General features: G+C 38.1%; 1 protein-coding gene across 1 annotated transcript in view; it reads right to left on the bottom strand.

Moving 5' to 3' along the window:
* Positions 1 to 18,228, bottom strand: part of LOC103256992 (inositol 1,4,5-trisphosphate receptor type 1) — a gene marked incomplete at its 5' end in the record, with an annotated part of 163,365 nt that overhangs the window by 42,948 nt on the left and 102,189 nt on the right. The window contains 6 exons of the mRNA XM_021710740.1: positions 1,967 to 2,095; positions 4,007 to 4,132; positions 8,642 to 8,893; positions 10,579 to 10,779; positions 13,942 to 14,067; positions 17,678 to 17,815. Coding sequence (XP_021566415.1) covers positions 1,967 to 2,095; positions 4,007 to 4,132; positions 8,642 to 8,893; positions 10,579 to 10,779; positions 13,942 to 14,067; positions 17,678 to 17,815 — 972 coding nt within the window. The remainder of the gene's footprint in view (positions 1 to 1,966; positions 2,096 to 4,006; positions 4,133 to 8,641; positions 8,894 to 10,578; positions 10,780 to 13,941; positions 14,068 to 17,677; positions 17,816 to 18,228) is intronic.

Below are 18,228 nucleotides of genomic sequence, written 5' to 3'. Positions count from 1 at the left end.
AGCTGAATTATGGAGCAAATAGTTGCTTCATCCAGTGTTGCAAAATAGAAAAGTTAAACTTTTTACGGGCATAAAAGAAGGATGTATGATTATTTTTCAGGGAATATCTGAATCATTTATCCCTTATGTGGAATAAATGTCAAAATATAGTAAAAAACTCTTCACTTTTCCATGAAGGGTTGGTATGTATCATTACAAAGTGGTGAAGAAGAAGGATACATTACATGGAGAAAATAGCAAATGGTATAAGGAGTTGTCAGATGAAATATATTCTTTAAGATTGATAACTGCACAACCCAATTCATCTTAGCTGTAGGCAATTATCAATTTGTTAGACATGGAGGGAGGGAGGGAGGGAGGGAGGGAGGGAAAGAAGGAAGGAAGGAAACTGCTAGGGAGATAAGATGCTTTTCAACAGAAAAACAAAATATAAAAGGCTATGAGTGCATTAAATATAGTATTCGTTGACAACAAGTGTTCCAAAAATCCATAAGTTACTTTAAAAAAAATTGGACTTTGTATTCGAAATATATGTGAACAACCTGGGCTTGCTAGGGACTTACAACATCATGTTGAAGATTTACTTCTCTGATATCTCCTACTTATCAGATGGAGCAAACACTGGTTTATAGCAAAGTAAGATAAGAAAAAAACAGCGATGGCCAAGATAAAAACCCAAAACACAAGTATGTGATTTTCCAACTAATCTGACTGATTGATTCTGGCATTTTGGTTTTGTAATACTGTTTCGTCTCTATAGGAGAATGGGCATTGCCATGGAAATTGTCACTTTATATTACAAGAGAAGCAAGTCCAATCTTACTAACCAAAGCAACTTTTCCTGGCCAGTTCTTGGTATAAAAGTACTTGGTAAGAAGCACATCCCCATAATTCATGGGATCTAACAAGCTCCTGTTCTCCAATTACTTGTAACTGCATGATATTTTAATTTAATTGCTGGCTTTTGTAGTTTTTTTCCTAAGCAAAATAGAAGGTTATCACCAGTCCCTAGGAAAACATACTTCTCTAAAAATAGTAATTAAATCCACTGATCAGAGTTTACTCAGCTGCAAAATAGGGATAACACCATTTATCTCATAGGCTGTTCTAAGCTTATTTGAATTCTTTTGTCTAGTTACTAGAATATAGCAGTACTTAGCAGATGTCACAATGAGTATTGTATTGATCATGAATTACTCTTCCCTTGAAAAATTTACGTTAATTTTGATCTCTTCTTATGACAAGGATGATTAATATTTCTCTTCTGGTCACTGGAGACCAAGTTTGGTTTTCATTCTGCAGCTTGTACAAATAGGCATATATAGTAAGACCACAGAAGAGTGATTTTTCCAAGTTAAAAAAATAACGAAAACATTCTCCACAACCATAGATTCAGGGCTTTCACATGGTAAGTACGCTGAGCATCACCATGTAGGGCTGCAGTGCTGTGCACTGCACAACTACAGGAGGCACCATGCACATAGATTTTTCCATGAATGGTGCCTGGGGAGCTGTGCAAAGGAGCAGCCCTGCTGTCAGGGCCAAACAGCTTCTCACTCCAGCCACACAGCACTTCTGATGAACTCTAGGTACACACTCCCAGTTAAAAGGGAGATTTCTAGGTTCTTAAAAAAACATTTTAAAAAGTGTTAGTAATACACTAGCACTTGAGAGCTACTTCTCTCTCTAGGGTGGAGGAGAGGTATGGAGAAGAGTGAAGGCAAAAAAAAAAAAAGATTTAAAAAAGAAAACCAACAACTAATAGAACTATCTGGTATAGGAAAACATTCTCAGGCACTTCTTTATGGGAGAGATCCTGTCAAAACTATCCTCCACCAAGAGAAAAGCATCTTTCATTAACACTCTGCAGAGTGGCTCATTTACAGATGCCCACCACCGAATCAGCATTAAGCCCAACTGCTGAAGGTCTTTTGGGAATACCCTGTTCTACACTGGTATCTCTTACCTGCAAAGTTGTACTCTGGTCTGAGAAGGGAGAGCTGAAGAAGGTAGTAACGATGCTCATGACAATTTCAGTAACATACTTCTCCAAAATGGAGTCTGCATGCTTCCTGTCACTTGTGTTGTTGCAGGCCTGGAAGACAATTAGGCGTTGGAAACATTACACCAAAATATTAAAAAATCTGAAATTCCCTCCTGCTGATTATCCCTAAAAAATGAAAGGTAAAGGCTTGAAGGCCAGTATTCCCCCCCTTAAGATATAATACTAATAATCAATAAATCGTGGAAAAAGAGAAGCAGATCAGCTCAGATATCACAGCACAGAACCACAAAACATTAAAATTGGTATGGGACCATCAAAGGCCATCACTCGCAACTTCCTACCTGTGACTGGAAAAATCTAAAATCCCAAAGGGCAGTAAGAAGCACAGTATCTACAGGTGTCTTAAATTTCCCCTATAAGCAACCCCCCAGGCCATATTTTCCTAACTCATATAATTAAGAGTCATCCATCACTGAGGTCCAGTGTGTCCGCCAGTCTCCAATCCTTAAACACTCTTCCACTCCCTAAAAATTTTACTGACACACAACACTGTTCAAAACAGCAGGTCATGGTTCAGAATAACTAATTGTACAGGCTTTGGGATGAGGAGACACCTGAGATTCCACCTGCATCCCACTAAATCTTGCTGCTTGGAATGAGATGAGCCCTTTATAGAGTTAGATAATACATTTTTAAAAATCAGGCTCTATTAGAAAATTCATTAGTTCTATAATTTGAAATATAAAATTGCTTATACAAAAATGAAGTGCAGAATAACAACAATAACAAAAACTATTATCAGACTTTCATGTTCTGACCTTAATACAGGGCAGTCTGAAAATACATTCAAAGAGCGAAATTGCTAACTGATTTTACATCATTTCTGAACAATGTGAGGCAGAAGTCAGCAAAGTAAGGGCTGGTGATTATCTTTATACATAAAGTATTATTGTAACTCAGACATGCCCATTTGTCATGGCTGCTTTCATGCTAAGGAAGAACTGAGTGGTTGTGACAGACACAAATGGTCCACAAAGCTGAGCTTATTTGCTATCTGGTCCTTTACAGAAAACTTCATAGAGCCCTGGGCTAAAGAAACAAAGCAGGCCTCCAAGCCATAAACATAAACTAATGGGATTAAAAGTCTGAGAGGAATTTGAGATTTTAAAAAATATATGTCTGCTGACACCAGCATCTGAGTAGAAGGAAAATAAATTATTGCAGGCTTCTTACCTCATACTGGTAATTGTATAGTCAAGCAGAAAATACCACATTCTAGGACTCCACAGTGTACCTTTTTTTCTTTCTAACATCACATCATTTCTGAAATTGGGTATATCTTACAATTTATTCTCTGAAGAATCTTTTTATCTACCCCATGCCCCCAATTCCACTACCATAAAACTCATATTAAATCCATGGTGTGCTTTGCTATGTGGTAGTCCTGTGGCTTTAGAATGAATATTAAGCTCAGTGCAAGCCCAAATCAAGTGTCTTGAAGGACATCTGAGTCTGAGTCAGGAAAGCAATAAAGAGAAGGTGTTTTGCCAAATCCTAAACACCAGAATGCAGGAGATAAATGCTCAAGCTCAGAGAGGTGTCCTTCAAGCACACACATATTATCAAGGAAAATAAATCCTAATAAATTTCATTTTAATATGCCCAGGTTATCATTCACAAATCAATGCATAGGGCTGAAATGAAAACCAGAAATAAACTATTTTCTCTGAAGCTTGATAAACAAAATCTATTCTCAGCTAAGAGCAAAAGGTAGCAAGAAATGAGACATAAGAAAGGATAAAAGCCAAAAGTGTCTCTTTGTGCCATGAATTAGAGTAGAAATCATGCAACTGTTTTCCTTATGTCTGCACAGGATGCTACACACGCATGCATAGGCACTCGTTCTCTTTTTTCTCTCTCTTTCTTCTCTCTTTCCTCTCTCTCTCTCTCTCTCTCTCTCTCTCTCTCTCTCTCTGCCTCCTTAGTTCCAGGAACTCTTACCCTGCAGATGTCTACCAGAAAATTCTCAAACAATTTCCACATGTGATTGCTGGTATAAATCTCCTTCATTTCCACTTCAGTATCCACATAGCAGTGATTCAGGAAGTTAATGTATGCAATTTTAACCTGCAAGACAGAAACAAGCTTTTCTGAAAAACCAACTTGGTCTGTGTGGAACTAATTAGCTGCTTCATCTTCACAGTGAGAAGGAGACACCAACATGGTCATTCCATTTCTCACTGCCAACTTTCATTTCTATGATTTTCTGATATTCAAAATTCACCACTGAAAAACCCAAAGCCATAAGCTTTAGGGGAATATTTTCACGACCTCAAAGAGTTAGGCAAAAACCCTACCACAGAAGAAGCAAAGTTTGATTACATTAAAATTAAGAATTTTTGTTCATGGAAAGGCATGGGTTTTTTGTTTTTGTTTTTTTTTTGCATTTGTTCACTTTTTATTTATAGATTTACCACTACATTGATCAGGAAGCATCAATTAAATTACAGACATATAAAAGGGTTTTTTTTGGTTTTGTTATAGTTTTTGCTTATGGAAAGACATTGTTAAAGAGTGAAATAGATCCGGGCTGGGAGAAGTTGTCTGCAGTGCATATACCAATAAAGAAAGCCTATAGATCTGTGCTTATAAGATAGTTACCCCAAGACAAAAAGTAAGAAAAAAAGTAATCAGACACTTTCCTAAAGGAATATCAAATATCTGAAAACACACATGGAAAGGGGCTTAATTTCAACCAGGAATCAAGAATACAGAAATTAAAACCACTATGATTAACGAAAACATGTCTATACAAAAGTTTGTACATAAATGTGCACAGCAGCATTATTCACAATAGTCAAAAAGTGGAAACAACCCAAATGTTCATAAACCAATGGATGGAGACACAAAATGTGGTATTATCTATATACTGGAACGTTACTTGGCAACAAAAAGTAATAAAGTACTGACACGTGCTACAACTTGCATGCACCTTGAAAAAAAATTATTCTAAGTGAAAAATATACAGTCACAAAAGATTACATATTGTATGATTTCAGTAATATGCAATGTGCAAAAGAGGCAAATCCAGATATATAGAAGGATTAGGGGTTGCCTAGGATTAGGCATGTTGGGAGGAGAAGGGGAGTGACTGCTAACGGGCATAGGATTTCCTTTTGGGGTGATGTAAATATTCTATCATTGGACTGTGATGAGGATTTAATAACTGACTATATTAAAAATCACTGAACACTTTAAATGAGTGAGTCATAGCTAATGCAAATATCTCTATAAAGTTTCTAAAAACCAAAACAAAACAAACCGCTATGAGATACAACTATGCGACCATCAAACTGAAAAAAAAAAATAACTTTAAGGAATCTAATAAGATTGAATGTTAGCAGAGTTGAAAGGAAGAATAGCAACTGGAGCAACTATGCTGGAAACAAGTGGGCACTATCAAGTCGGATGGAAGAAACGCCCCACATAACCCACAACTTTCACTTCTGGTACACACACACACCCTGGACAGAAGTGTACGCATGTGATCCAGAATGAATGTGCTGGTCCTAGCAGTCAAAAGCTGGAAACAATTGAAACAAGCATCCACAGAGTAACAGAAAATCATAGCCTGGTATCATGATCGAAAGGAATGCTGTAAAGGAAAGGAAACCAACACAGCTACGCACATCAGGATGGATGTACCTCAACCACAAAAAGCTGAACTTAAAAGACCTACAGTGGTTCGAGACCCGCCCGGGCAACTTGGTGAGAGCTCATCTCTACCATAAATTAAAAAAAAAAAAAAATTAGTCGGGTGTGGTAGCGCGCGCCTGTAGTTCCAGTTACTTGGAAGGCTGAGGCGGGAGGATCGCCGGAGCCCAGCAGGTCGAGGCTGCGGTGGCCGGAAGCGGCCACTGGACTCCAGTCTGGGTGACAGAGTGAGACTCCAATGCAAAAAAAAAAAAAAAAATGCCTACAGTGATACATAAAGGAAGTTCAAAACCTCACAAAAATAAATTATGCTATGTAGGGATTTATACAGAAAAAGTAACCTTGGGATCACATTAAAGTCAGTTCAGAGTTACCTTCAGGAGGGAGTTCTTTGGAGTAAGGTGAGGACAGGAAACAGGCAGGGAGGTTTTTGCTGTATTTCTTGACCTGGGGTGGTTACAAAGCTGTTCTCTTTATAATCATTCTTGTACTATACAATTTAGATTATATACTTTTTTGTATCTCTGTTGTACTTCAAATAAACAAACTAATGTTTGTTATTCATCCCTAAAACTAGTTATAATTCTTTACTTCCCTTATCCACAATAAGAGGAATGTAAAATAAAACTATGTTGAAATTACTGTTTTCATCTACCAGATATATGAGAATCCAGCAGTTTGATGATATACTGTGTGGTCAAAGTTGTGAGAAAAATGCAATCTCATTGCTTTATTTTAATTATTAAGTATTATCTCATTATGTTATAAATTCATTCAACAACCACAGAGGGAAATTATAATGAAATTTTATGCAACTATAAAAAAGGAATCTAGAATCTCTTTATGAACTAATATGGAAAGAATTTATAGTGTTAAGGTATAGAATCGTATACCTAGAAAGTCACCTTTCATATTTAAAAGGGAATGGGGAAAGAAAATTATGTACACATATACAGGGTGCCAAAAAAAGTGTACACATTTTAAGAAAGGAAAAACTGTATTAAAATTGTAATCTCAATATATACCAAAAACTAAAGATGAATACAAGTCACATTTGACTTCTACAATTACAAGAGGTACTCAAAGTGGTTACCATCAGTGACCAGACACTTCTGATTATGGCAAACTAAAAATAATACATAGATAACATTGCTTAAATTGTTTGGAGATATATATATATCCGAAAAAACCCAGAATTTATTTTTTTAAATGTATATTTATTCTTACATGTTTAAACTTCAGTCACCTTCAAAGGACTGTCTGTTTGATGCAATACACCTATGAAGATGCTTTTTCAGTGCTCAAAATAGTTTTCGAACTCGTCCATTTTGATGCCCTTTAGCTTTTCTGCCATTTTTTGTTTCACCTCTTCCACATCGGCAAAACATTTCCCTTTGAGGATTTTTTTCATACAGGGAAACAAAAACAGTCACTTGGGGTGAGATCAGGTGACTAGGGGAGGTGGAGCACGGGGTTCATGCTGTTTTTGATCCAAAACTGTTAAACATTCATTGTGGTGTGAGCAGGTACATTCGTAAATCATCCACCGTAAAACAGAAAAATGCATGGAAAGAATCTCCAAAAAAATTTCACTAAAGCTGAACACTGCCTCTCACAACACTAGCTGGTATACTGATGTCGGTGGTTTCCTAGAAAACTTACCTAGTAGGGGGAGCCTGTATAAAGGGCCTGTCCTCCAAAAAAATAATTTTTTTTTTGTTTCCCCCTCATATATGCTTATATGCAAAACCCTGGAAGGACACGCAAGAACATAATAAACTATTTTCTGCAGGGTTGTGGGGGCAGATTAGGAGACTTCTAATGGTTTATCCTTTTATAGTCTTTGATATTTGAACTTTTCAAAATATACAGTTATGTACTACATAATGACGTTTCAGTTAACAATGGACCACATATATGACAGTGATTCCATAATATATTATAATACTGGACCTTATGTATTGTTAAGTATGTTTAGATGCACAAATACTTACCATTGTATTACAATTGCCTACACTATTTAGGGCAATCACATGCTGTACAGATTTGCAGTCTAGGAGCAACAGGTTATACCATACAGCCTAGGTGTGTAGTAGGCTATCCCATCTAGGTTTGTGTAAGTGCATTTTATGATGTTTGCACCATAATGAAACTGCCTAATGACATGTTTTTCAGAACAAATTTCTACCAGTGACCCATGACTGTTAACTTTTAAAAAAAAATCTAAAAATATAATAGTATATAGATTTGATTTGTACTTATACCATATATATTTAGTTTAAAATGTAAACTAATATTATAGATTTTAATAAATACAAATAAAAATATATATTATATAATCCATTTTTTGGTGACTAAACAATACATCTGAACATGAAAAAAGGAAGCCTGAAGGATTAACTTCAAAACTTAACAGGTATTCACTACGGGCTCTGGAATTACAGATTATTTTTATTACTTGACTGATTGCCTATAGTTCCTAAATTTTTATAACAGTCATTCATTTTTTATGTAATAAGAGTTTTTGTTTTAAAATAATTAATTTATAGGCTAAGTCTTACATTCATATGAACTGTATCTCAACCCACTCTTAATCTCATTTCTGAGTTCATTCAAGTCACATTCTCTTTGTTCAACAGGCTGAATTAGTTCCACAGAGCTGAAACTTTCCCTCCCCCCACTCTTCTTAAGATACAGAAGTTAAAAACGAACTCCTCCCCCGCAACCCCTTCACACAAAATCGACACTTGAGAAGATGTTATTTCCGCAAACTGAAATCCCACTACAAAATGAGCTATGGGTTTCAGAAATGCAGAACTGTAAGAACCAGCCAGGCAAGCCACCATGACATCTCCTACCGAGCCATGGCCCCACACACCACAGAGAAACAAGAAAGGCACCCCCCCATGCTGGGTCACTCACCTCAGGGATGCAGTCCTCGTGGGTGACCACGCGAACAATGTCATCCAGAGGGAGCAGGGAGTTGCACTTTATCTCTGTGTAGACATTTTTGCCCTCTGTGCACACAGCCAAGAGCTCAACCAAGTGGATGTGGTACATGAGAGGGCTGTTCTCATCCATCCGGTCCCGCTCAGACCGCATCATCTGGATCAGAGTCTGGAAAGAGGCTCTGTCATTGTAGAATACAAGGACATCCTCTCCTGAATTGACCAGCTACAAAAAGAATAGGGCTTGTTTCAGTTACAAGCTTACAGGGGTCAAAGGCAACATAAAAAATGTACTCGCAGAGAAAGAGAGAGAGTCTGTTGGTATTTACCTTCCAAAATCAGCCTCATCTATATTACTAATCTCATCTAGATTTCATTCATTTATATAACTGAACAATTAAAAATCTTCAGCGCTGAATTTTAATCCACAGATATAGAAATACCACATATTGGCATTAATATATCAAATCAAAATATAGATTGCAAGCTTGTACTTATAACCTACCAGTTAGGCTATGTTTTTTCTTTTTTAAATGTTTCCATCTTTTTATGGTTTATATAGTATCCCCTTTACAAGTCTTTAATTCACTGCCTTAACTCTTCAATCACAGGTTATCCACTTCTGATTAAGATATGCCTTCTTCTCAACACTTACCAAAAAATAAGGCATTTCTGTTCCTAAACTGTCCCCTAGGATGTGGCTTCTTACAAATCTATTTAAGAATAAATCAATTTCAGCATTATATAAAATACAAAAGATCCAAAAGGGGCTGGCAGAAAAGTCAAAATAAATCCAATCAATGCTATTTACTTATTAAAAATCAACCTTTATAAGTTCTAATTAGGTAACAGATACTACTAAGATAAACTCTTTAGATGAATTCCCTAACCTCACTGTGTTATTAGCGTCCTCACCTGTAAAAATGAGGACAAACACAAAACCTAACTCACAGTGCTGACATGTAGATTAAACAAATTATTATACATGAGTTGCTTAGAATAGTGCTTAGAGTAAGGTAGGCTTCCAAAAAAATGTTATCCATTTATGTCATCATTATCTAATTTAATCTGTGTATCAACTCCTTCAGGTAAAAACTGCTCTATCTTCATTTTACAGAAAAGCTCACTGAGGGTTTGAGAGGTCGAGTAGCACATCCCATGGCACATGGGCCATGAAAGTGTTCCCTAATGTTTGTATCCCAGGTTGAGCCAACTCTCTTCATCATACTACCCTATTTGTCACTAGAATCATATATGTAGACAGGATTATAAACCTAAATGTTAGGTAGATTTGCTTGAGATTTTGTTATTTTTAAAAAGTTAGAAGGATTAAACCAAGTCACATTTGTGTCAGAGTGGGCTATTATGATCAGAGACAACATCCACAAGGTGCTAAAACTTTCCTTAATGAACCAAGTAAGATTTTTCCTTGATTCTGCAGACCAGCTGCTCCTCACAAAGCATCACACAAAAATTTTTCACCTAATTACATTTTTCAAAAGAGTAATTAGGTGAATAATTTTTAAAAGTCATAATTCACAAGAAGGGAAGCTGTTCTGACATACTGGACTCTAACCACATTTCATCTCCATTTACTATATTCCAATTCATTATTCCCCTTTCTTTTTTCCTATCAGAAGAATCCAAGTTAAATTTCCTTAGAATTAATTGATTAATTGCTATGAAAGATCAGATCAGACTCTTGCCTTTATCTACAGTTTAAGTTCATAACATGGGATCTCTCTCTCTCTCTCTCTCTCTCTCTCTCTCACACACACACACACACACACACACTTTCTGCCCTTCCATGTTACTTCTCATGAGGATCCAAGTCCATACAGATAAGATTAAACAATTTCAAAATTGCTACAGAACACCAGATAAAGCTATACAGAAATATAGAACTGTCACCTCAGCCATGACCATGTCTTGGCATTTCTTAATAAATTTCCCCTCTGCCTTGACAATTGTCTGCAAGAACTTTATATACTGGACGTTTCGGCCATGAGTCTCTATGCAGTGAACAAAGTGCTGAACAACCCGCTCGTTGATCTCACTGCAAAGCTGGAAATTGTTCATGAAGATATGCTGCATTGTTACTGCCTCCAGGATCTGAACAAGAGGACAAAAGCATAGGGAAATGGTCAGGTGGAATCTAAAACAGATTAAAAAATGAGAAAAAGAAGAGTCCACTAAAAACACACAGAGAGAGAAATATTTAAATTCATGAAGATATGCTTCTCCCATGATTGTTTCTGTATTACCTTCTTTTTTAACAAACTATTTGAATGACACATAATAAACAGAAAAGTAAACAAAGCATTAGTGTTCAGTTAAATAGATTACAGACAGAACATCAGCACCCAGATTAAGAAAGAAAACAGGCCTCCTTTATGCCTCAACCCATAATTTAACTGTTATTTTGACTTCTATACCTATAGATTTGTTCTTGCCTGTTCTTGGACTTCATGCTTGCCTTTTCCATTGCATGAACGGGACAATGTATTTACCCATGCTATTGTTGAAGGGCATTTAGGGTAGTATCCAATTTTAATGAGTAGTGACAACACCACTATTACAAATATTAAAATAGAGTTGCTCTGAACATTCTTGTACATGTCTTCTGGTAAATTTAATATATGCATTTCTCTTGGATGTATACCCAAGAGCAGAACTGCTGGGTCACAACGTATAAGTATGTTTTGACTTTAGAAGATTCTGCCAAACACAATTTTGGCACCGTTTGAACAATGTCAACAATTAACATTCTACATTGCAGCTATTCTGCATCCTTGTCAACACTTAGTATTGTCAGTCTTTTAAATACTGTCCACAACTTACTGTGCCTATATAACTTAATTTGCATTTCTCTGAAGTCTAACCGTGTTAAGCATCTTATCACATTTATTGGCCATTTGGATATTCTCTATTATGAAGTGTCTATTCAAAGTCTTTTGCCAATTTCAAAGGTGAGTTCTTTTCCTCACTAACATTTTTTAGTTTGTTATACAATGGGGGACTCCTAAAAAATTGAGTGGGCACCATCGAATCTACTGAGAACCTAGATAGAACAAAAAAGTGGAGGAAGGATGAACTCGCTCTTTTCTGCCCCCGGATATCAGAGCTTCAGGTTCTCTAATTTTCGGCCTCAGGCTAAGAGTTACATTATCAACTCCCTTGGTTCTCAGGTCTTGGGGCTCAAGCTGAACTACACCAGTGGCTTTCTTGGGTCTCAGTTTGCAGATCATATTGTAGGACTTCTCAGCCTCCACAATTGCATGAGCCAATTCCCATAATAAATCCCTTCTTATATATCTATATATGAAGTGGGACTCCCCAAAAAGTGGAATTACGCCCCTTGTAGCACAGGTTGCCCCTATTAGGTATGTGTTTTAGGAACCCATCAGCATCAGTGTACCAGCTAGTGTTGCTGTGAGAGGCTGTGGTCAGCTTCAGTGAATTTTTTTGGAGATTCTTTTAACATTTGTCCATTTCATGATGGATGATTTACGAGTGCACCTACTCACAGGGCACTAAATTTTTCAACAGTTTTTCACAAAAACTGTGTCCCTGTGCCCCACCCTCCTCATTTTGCCCCAGCAACATTTTTCTTTTACTTTTTTGTCTCTCCGATGAAAAATGTGGACGAGGTAAAACAAAAAATGGCGGAAGCACTAAAAGGCATAAAAATCAATGAGTTCAAAAACTGTTTTGAGCAGTGAAAAAAAAACCTTTGCAGATACATTACATTGAATGGGAGTATTTTGAAGGTGACTGAAGTTTAAGTATAAGAATAAATATACAATTTTTTATAAATAAATTCTGGGTTTTTTTGGTCCTCCCTCATATATATTCTGGATATGAATTCTTTGTAGAACACACGGATTCCAAATGTCTCATGCTCTCTGCCTCACCTCTGGATGCTCTAAATGCTGTCATTTGACAAACAAAAATACTTAAAAGACTAATTTATTAATATTTTTGTTGATAATTAGTGCTCTTTTCATAATGTGTAAGAAAACCGCTTAGGACACATTCATAAAGATATTCTCATGTTATCTTCTAGAAGCTTTACTTTTTACCCAGAGTTATTCAGTTTCATGTTTGGTATGAGGTGGAGGCTTTAGTCTTTCTAACTTGTACCTTTTTTTCTCTTTACATGACAGAAAGGGAATACAGCTTCAATACCGCTTATATAGGTTCAATACCCCTTATCCAAAATGGTTGGGACCAGAAGGGTTCCAAATTCTGATTTTTTTACAATTTTGGAATATTTGGACTTTTATTAATTTAGAGTATTTGTCTATCAGTTGAGCATCCCAAATCCAAAAATCTGAACTCTGAAATGCTTCAATGAGCATTTCCTTTGGGCCTCATGTCAGTGTTCAAAAATTTGAATTCTGGAGCATTTCAGACTTCAGATGTTCAGATTTGGGATGCCCAACATATATTACATTACAATCCAGCAATCCTTTTTTTGGAAAACATTAACAGTACTAATGAGTGAATGTGTGTGTGTGTGTGTGTGTGTGTGTGTGTGTGTGTGTGTGTGTGTGTGTGTGTGTATACAAAATGAGTTCCTGCAGCACTGTTTACAAAGCCAAAAACTAGACATTATCTAACTATCCATTATTGTGAAGATGCTTTTCAAAAAGTTACAGCCATTTGATGCAATGCCATTTAGCCAACAAAAAGAATGGAAAAATTTCTCTCTCTCTGGTTTGCAAAGGCAGCCACAATGTGTTAAGTGAAAAAAGCAAAATGCAAGACAAATGTGTAAAATGTACACCATTTTTCTTTAAAGAATGTAAAATACATATTTAACATATTTTTAGGAATATACTGAACAAACTAAGATATAAAATAGATATGTTTTATAGGGATATGCTATGTATTCATATAAACAGAAAACTTTATGCATGACTTCAGGAAGATGTGGGTGGAGCTGAGACTTTGTACTTCTGTATTGTTGAAGTTTGAGGGTTGATATTAGGATGAAGGATGATATTAAGTTTGAGGGATGCTATTAGGAAAAAATAGAAATATATCTTACAATGCCCCACTACCTTCCTCCTTTCTGTTCCCCCAACTCCACCATCCTATCCCCAAAAGATGGGGCATATTTACATCCTCCTGACAATTGGTGAAAATGTTCCCCTTTGGAATGAACTAAAACAAGTCCCAGAAGTCAAAACAGCAAAAGAGCAAGGTGTTTGTCTTCCCTCTTCCCTGCCCTCCTCCCTGCATAGATTACAGACAGGCCTCAAATCTTACCCCTGGGTTGAGAAATAGGTTTATGTGTTTGTGTAGCAAAGCTTGATTCTGCTGGTTGCCTGCGCAGAAGTTCTGCAGAAATTCATGAGCCAGTCTCATTATTTCCTGCATCTTGGTATCTTCAGCCTGTGTGGGAGGAGACAGATGAAAGCACCAATCTTGCTAGGCCAGGAGACCAGCTTCTCCTACGCCCAACACCTTCTGCTGTTGTAGGAGTCAGGAGGTGTTTTATGAGGGCCTGCTTTGAGGGTAAATATTGAGGTGCTGTACTTTTGACCCATAAAAGAAGCCAGTAACTTGTTTATGCCTCATCGGTGAAAATGAAGATTCTATGGAGGGGTGTGGGAGGGGGAGCAATATAGAGGGAAAGCTGATAGAAAGCCTCTAGGAGTCCACTGTCTAACAAAGACTGAAACTTCTGGACCCCCTACTTCTGAAAACAGGGGCTGTCACCCAGTCTGGAGTACAGTGCATTATCATAGCTTATTGCAATCTTGAATTCCAGGGCTCAAGAGATCCTCCTGCTTCAGCCTCCTGAGTAACTGGGACAACAGGCAATGAGCATGCCACCATGCCAGGATAATTTTTAAATACTTTTTGTAGAGATGGGGGGTCTATGTTGCCCAGGCTGGTCTTGAACTCCTGGCCTCAAGTGATCCTCCTGCCTTGGCCTGCCAAAATGCTGGGATTACAGGCATGAGATGCGACACTTGGCCCAGCTTGCTTTTTTAAGTTTCCCAGCCTATTGGCACATTAACTTTTGGCAGCTGGTAACAAGTGGAAATCTATTATAAATTAGGGCAACTGTGCCTGCCATAATTCCTTTCCTTGATATGTCAGGTACAGTTTTTAACATAAGACTTTGCTTCCCCAGCTGCAAAATGGGGACAACACCTGTCCCAACATTTCACATGGTTGTCTGTGTGGCTCTCACAGAGAAAGCTGTGTGACTCTCACAGAGAAAATTTTGTGATTCTCATTTCATATATTAAAAGCATAGACTCAGTATTTGTAAAGAGTTAAACAGCCTGTGATAAGACAAGTAAATATAAAACCTATCGCCATTTTGCCCAACTCTAAATAAGTAAACACTTAATAATAGAAAGAGAATCCCTAAAATGGAAATCATCCTTCATATTCATACAGCCCACAGTAGTCTTCCTCAGTGGTTCATAGTTTTCACCTCATTTAAGAGGCAGGAGAGTGCAGCAGTTAGGAATGCAGGTCCTAAAACCAGACTGCCTCCCTCTCATCTCAGATCTAACTTTCTAGCTGTGTGACCTGAAGCAAGTTACTTCACCTCTCTGTGTCTAAGTTTTCCCATTTGTAAAATGGAGATAATATAAGTAAAAGTTAGCTACTGGTTCTGGTCTAGACTAAGGTCAGAAAACGTTTTCTTAAAAGGCAAGAAATATTATAGGCTTTGTGGGTCAAGAGGTCAAGAGGCAAAACCAAGGACATATGCAAGTACTCACAGAACTATTTAAAAATATAACAACCATTCTTAGTTGACAAGCTGTTACAAAAAGAGGCAGTAGGCTGAATTTGATCTATATCTATAGTTTGCCAACCCCTGGTCAAGAAAATCACTTGGTGAGAAAACAGAATACATTATCAAAACAAGTCACAAAAGGAATCTGAGCTCCCAGCTTTTACAACTGAACAAAAACAGGAGAATTAAAGAGGACTTTAACAGTAAGTCCCAGTATGACAGAGTGGGGATTATATTTGCCTCCCACTAAGAGGGAGTAGCAAACCTTCTATCTAAGAAATCAGAGGGCTTGGGACAGAGAGCCATTGCTGGTTGACAACAGTAACCTTAAGCAGTTCTACATGCTTCCATTCTACTTAAAACAAACAAACAAAAACACCTCTGCTGGCATGCAAGGCAACAGAAGAGGCTTTGTGGTTTGAAGTGGATTTTTTACAAGCAAGCTCCAAAGACATCACATCACAAGAGGTTGGGGGAGTTCCCCTACACTGTTCTACCACCCTGGGAAGTCTGTGCCCATCCAAAAGCAAATACACATCGTGCTCTGCCTTTGAGCCACCAGTTCGAATCAAATCTGGTTAACTGTAGATTAACACTGCTCAATGTACATCTCTTATTAAGGAAACTGATGAGATTATGAGACAATTATATGGTCGACAAACTACTTCTTCACATTCTTTATATGCAAGGGGGTAGATCAACATGTTGGTTCCAGTCCAAACACCACCCAAAGTTTGGATGACATGCATACCTATATTAATTGCAAGTTGGCTAAGTACCTGCCCCTTGAGAGGGATTAAACTTGTACTTTATTTGTAGCTGCTGAAGGTCTGGTCTGCCTGATTTACACGGTCTCCATGACTGAGAAGATTTCTCTGCAGGGAACCTTCTGGAGTACAGGGCAACCGGCACAGGTAAGGTGCAGGTAAGGCAGTAGGTCCAAGCTCCTCAGTGGAGCACAGCAGGTACCACCACACGTACCCTTGTCATCCAGGCAAGTTACTAAACCTCTCCAGCCACAGATTTCCCATCTAAAGTGGAAACAATGACAGTGCCACCCACCTCGTCCGCGTGTCTTAAGGATAACATGAGCTAATAAGTACAAATGTCCCAGCAGCACCTGGCACCCTGCAAGCACTTGACAGTGAGCTTTTGTCAGGCAACTTTTCACCAGCAAGTCAGTCTCTCTGGAAGAGCTAAGTCTAAGTCCTTGGACAATACACTTCCTCAAGCCTCAGTCTCCTCATCTATCAAGTGGGCACAATATGAATTCTTTATTGGATTTTGTAGGCTTGAATGAATACTTTCACAGGTGCCTCATCATTCTACACAGATGCACAGCACTATCATCTTGCTCCTGCTTCCCTAAATCCAATCTCTGTCAACGACAAACACTAACACGAAAAATGGGAGGCAGAGTACAACTTCTAGCAACAGAAAGAAGACTTCAACCAAAGTATCACCTGATGGATCCAGATACTTAACCAGACATCAGCATATTAGTGGAGGCCTCACCTAAAAAGTGGACAAGTCCCATGTTCCCAGATGCACTCAATAACATGCAGTACTTAAACTGCTCGAATAACACTATAAACAAAATTGCTACGCACCAGCTTATGTGCAGAGATAGCTGTGACCTAAGATACAGACCAAGTTGCCTCTATTCCATGCAGCTTGGAAGTAAGGAGAATACAAGAACTTGTCTGGACACGTGCAGTATCTCACACTTGTAATCCCAGCACTTTGGGAGGATAAGGCTGGCAGACTGCTTAAACCCAAGACTTTGAGATCAGCCTAGGCAATAGAGTGAAACCTTGTATTTACAAAAACTCACGGGATTAGGTAGGCATGAGAGTGCATGCCTATGTCTCAGTTTCTTGGGAGGCTGAGGTATAGGGACTGCCTGAGCTCAGAAGATTGAGGCTGCTGTGAGCTGTGATAGCTGTGATCATGTCACTGCATTCCAGTTTGGGCGGCAGAACAAAAACTTGATTAAAAATAAATTTTAAAAATACAAAATAAATAAATGGGCTCTTCTTTCTTTATAGAATCTTAACACTTGGAATGAAGATTGTTTATGGATGATTTTACTTTCTTTTTATGATGCTGTTTCATGTCTGTTTCATGTAAACTACCTATCATCACATCAGCTGCATGTCTTCACCAACAATATCCAAACATGAAGGGTCTGGTGGAACCCAGGGACCCACCAGGAGCAGCCAGCATGTGTGATGGAGTGCTCACCTTCTCGTAGGGAATCTGCAGGAGCTCCAGCACCACCGCATGCGCGCCCATGTTCCGGAGCAGTCGCTGCTGCTGCTTCCTGCTTTTCCTCACTGAGGCGCTCTCTTGGACACAGAGTTTGCTAAGGCGAATCAAAATCTGGTAGAAAGAAATCAGCCTCAGAAAATGAGACATTTTAGTTGGAAGAAGACTGCAGGGGCGGTGGGAGTTGGGCAGGGAGGCAAAAGGAATCACAATACATTAAAAACCAACAACGAGGCAGAGTCCTCTGATATGTAACATTGATGTTGACTACATCAAACCAAATCCATTTAAGATTAAGAACATGATTTCCAGAATAAGCAGTGGATTATGGTTTCAGCAAGTGGGATGGTTTCAGACAGACTGAGTAAAATGGTTTGACCTAGCATCATTGCCGAAATCTTGGGATGCTTGCTCTGGGGTAAAAAACACAAAGCTCTCAACCTCCCAGCTCTGAACCATCTTACACAGAAGTTTCCAAAGAGCTACACCTCTCACTGGAGGATATGACATGTCAAGCACTGAGATAA

The sequence above is a fragment of the Carlito syrichta genome, unplaced genomic scaffold, assembly GCF_000164805.1.
Source record: "Carlito syrichta isolate Samal-C Ts95f unplaced genomic scaffold, Tarsius_syrichta-2.0.1 Scaffold300457, whole genome shotgun sequence".
Taxonomy (NCBI): domain Eukaryota; kingdom Metazoa; phylum Chordata; class Mammalia; order Primates; family Tarsiidae; genus Carlito; species Carlito syrichta.
This window is presented reverse-complemented; position numbering and strand designations above follow the sequence as displayed.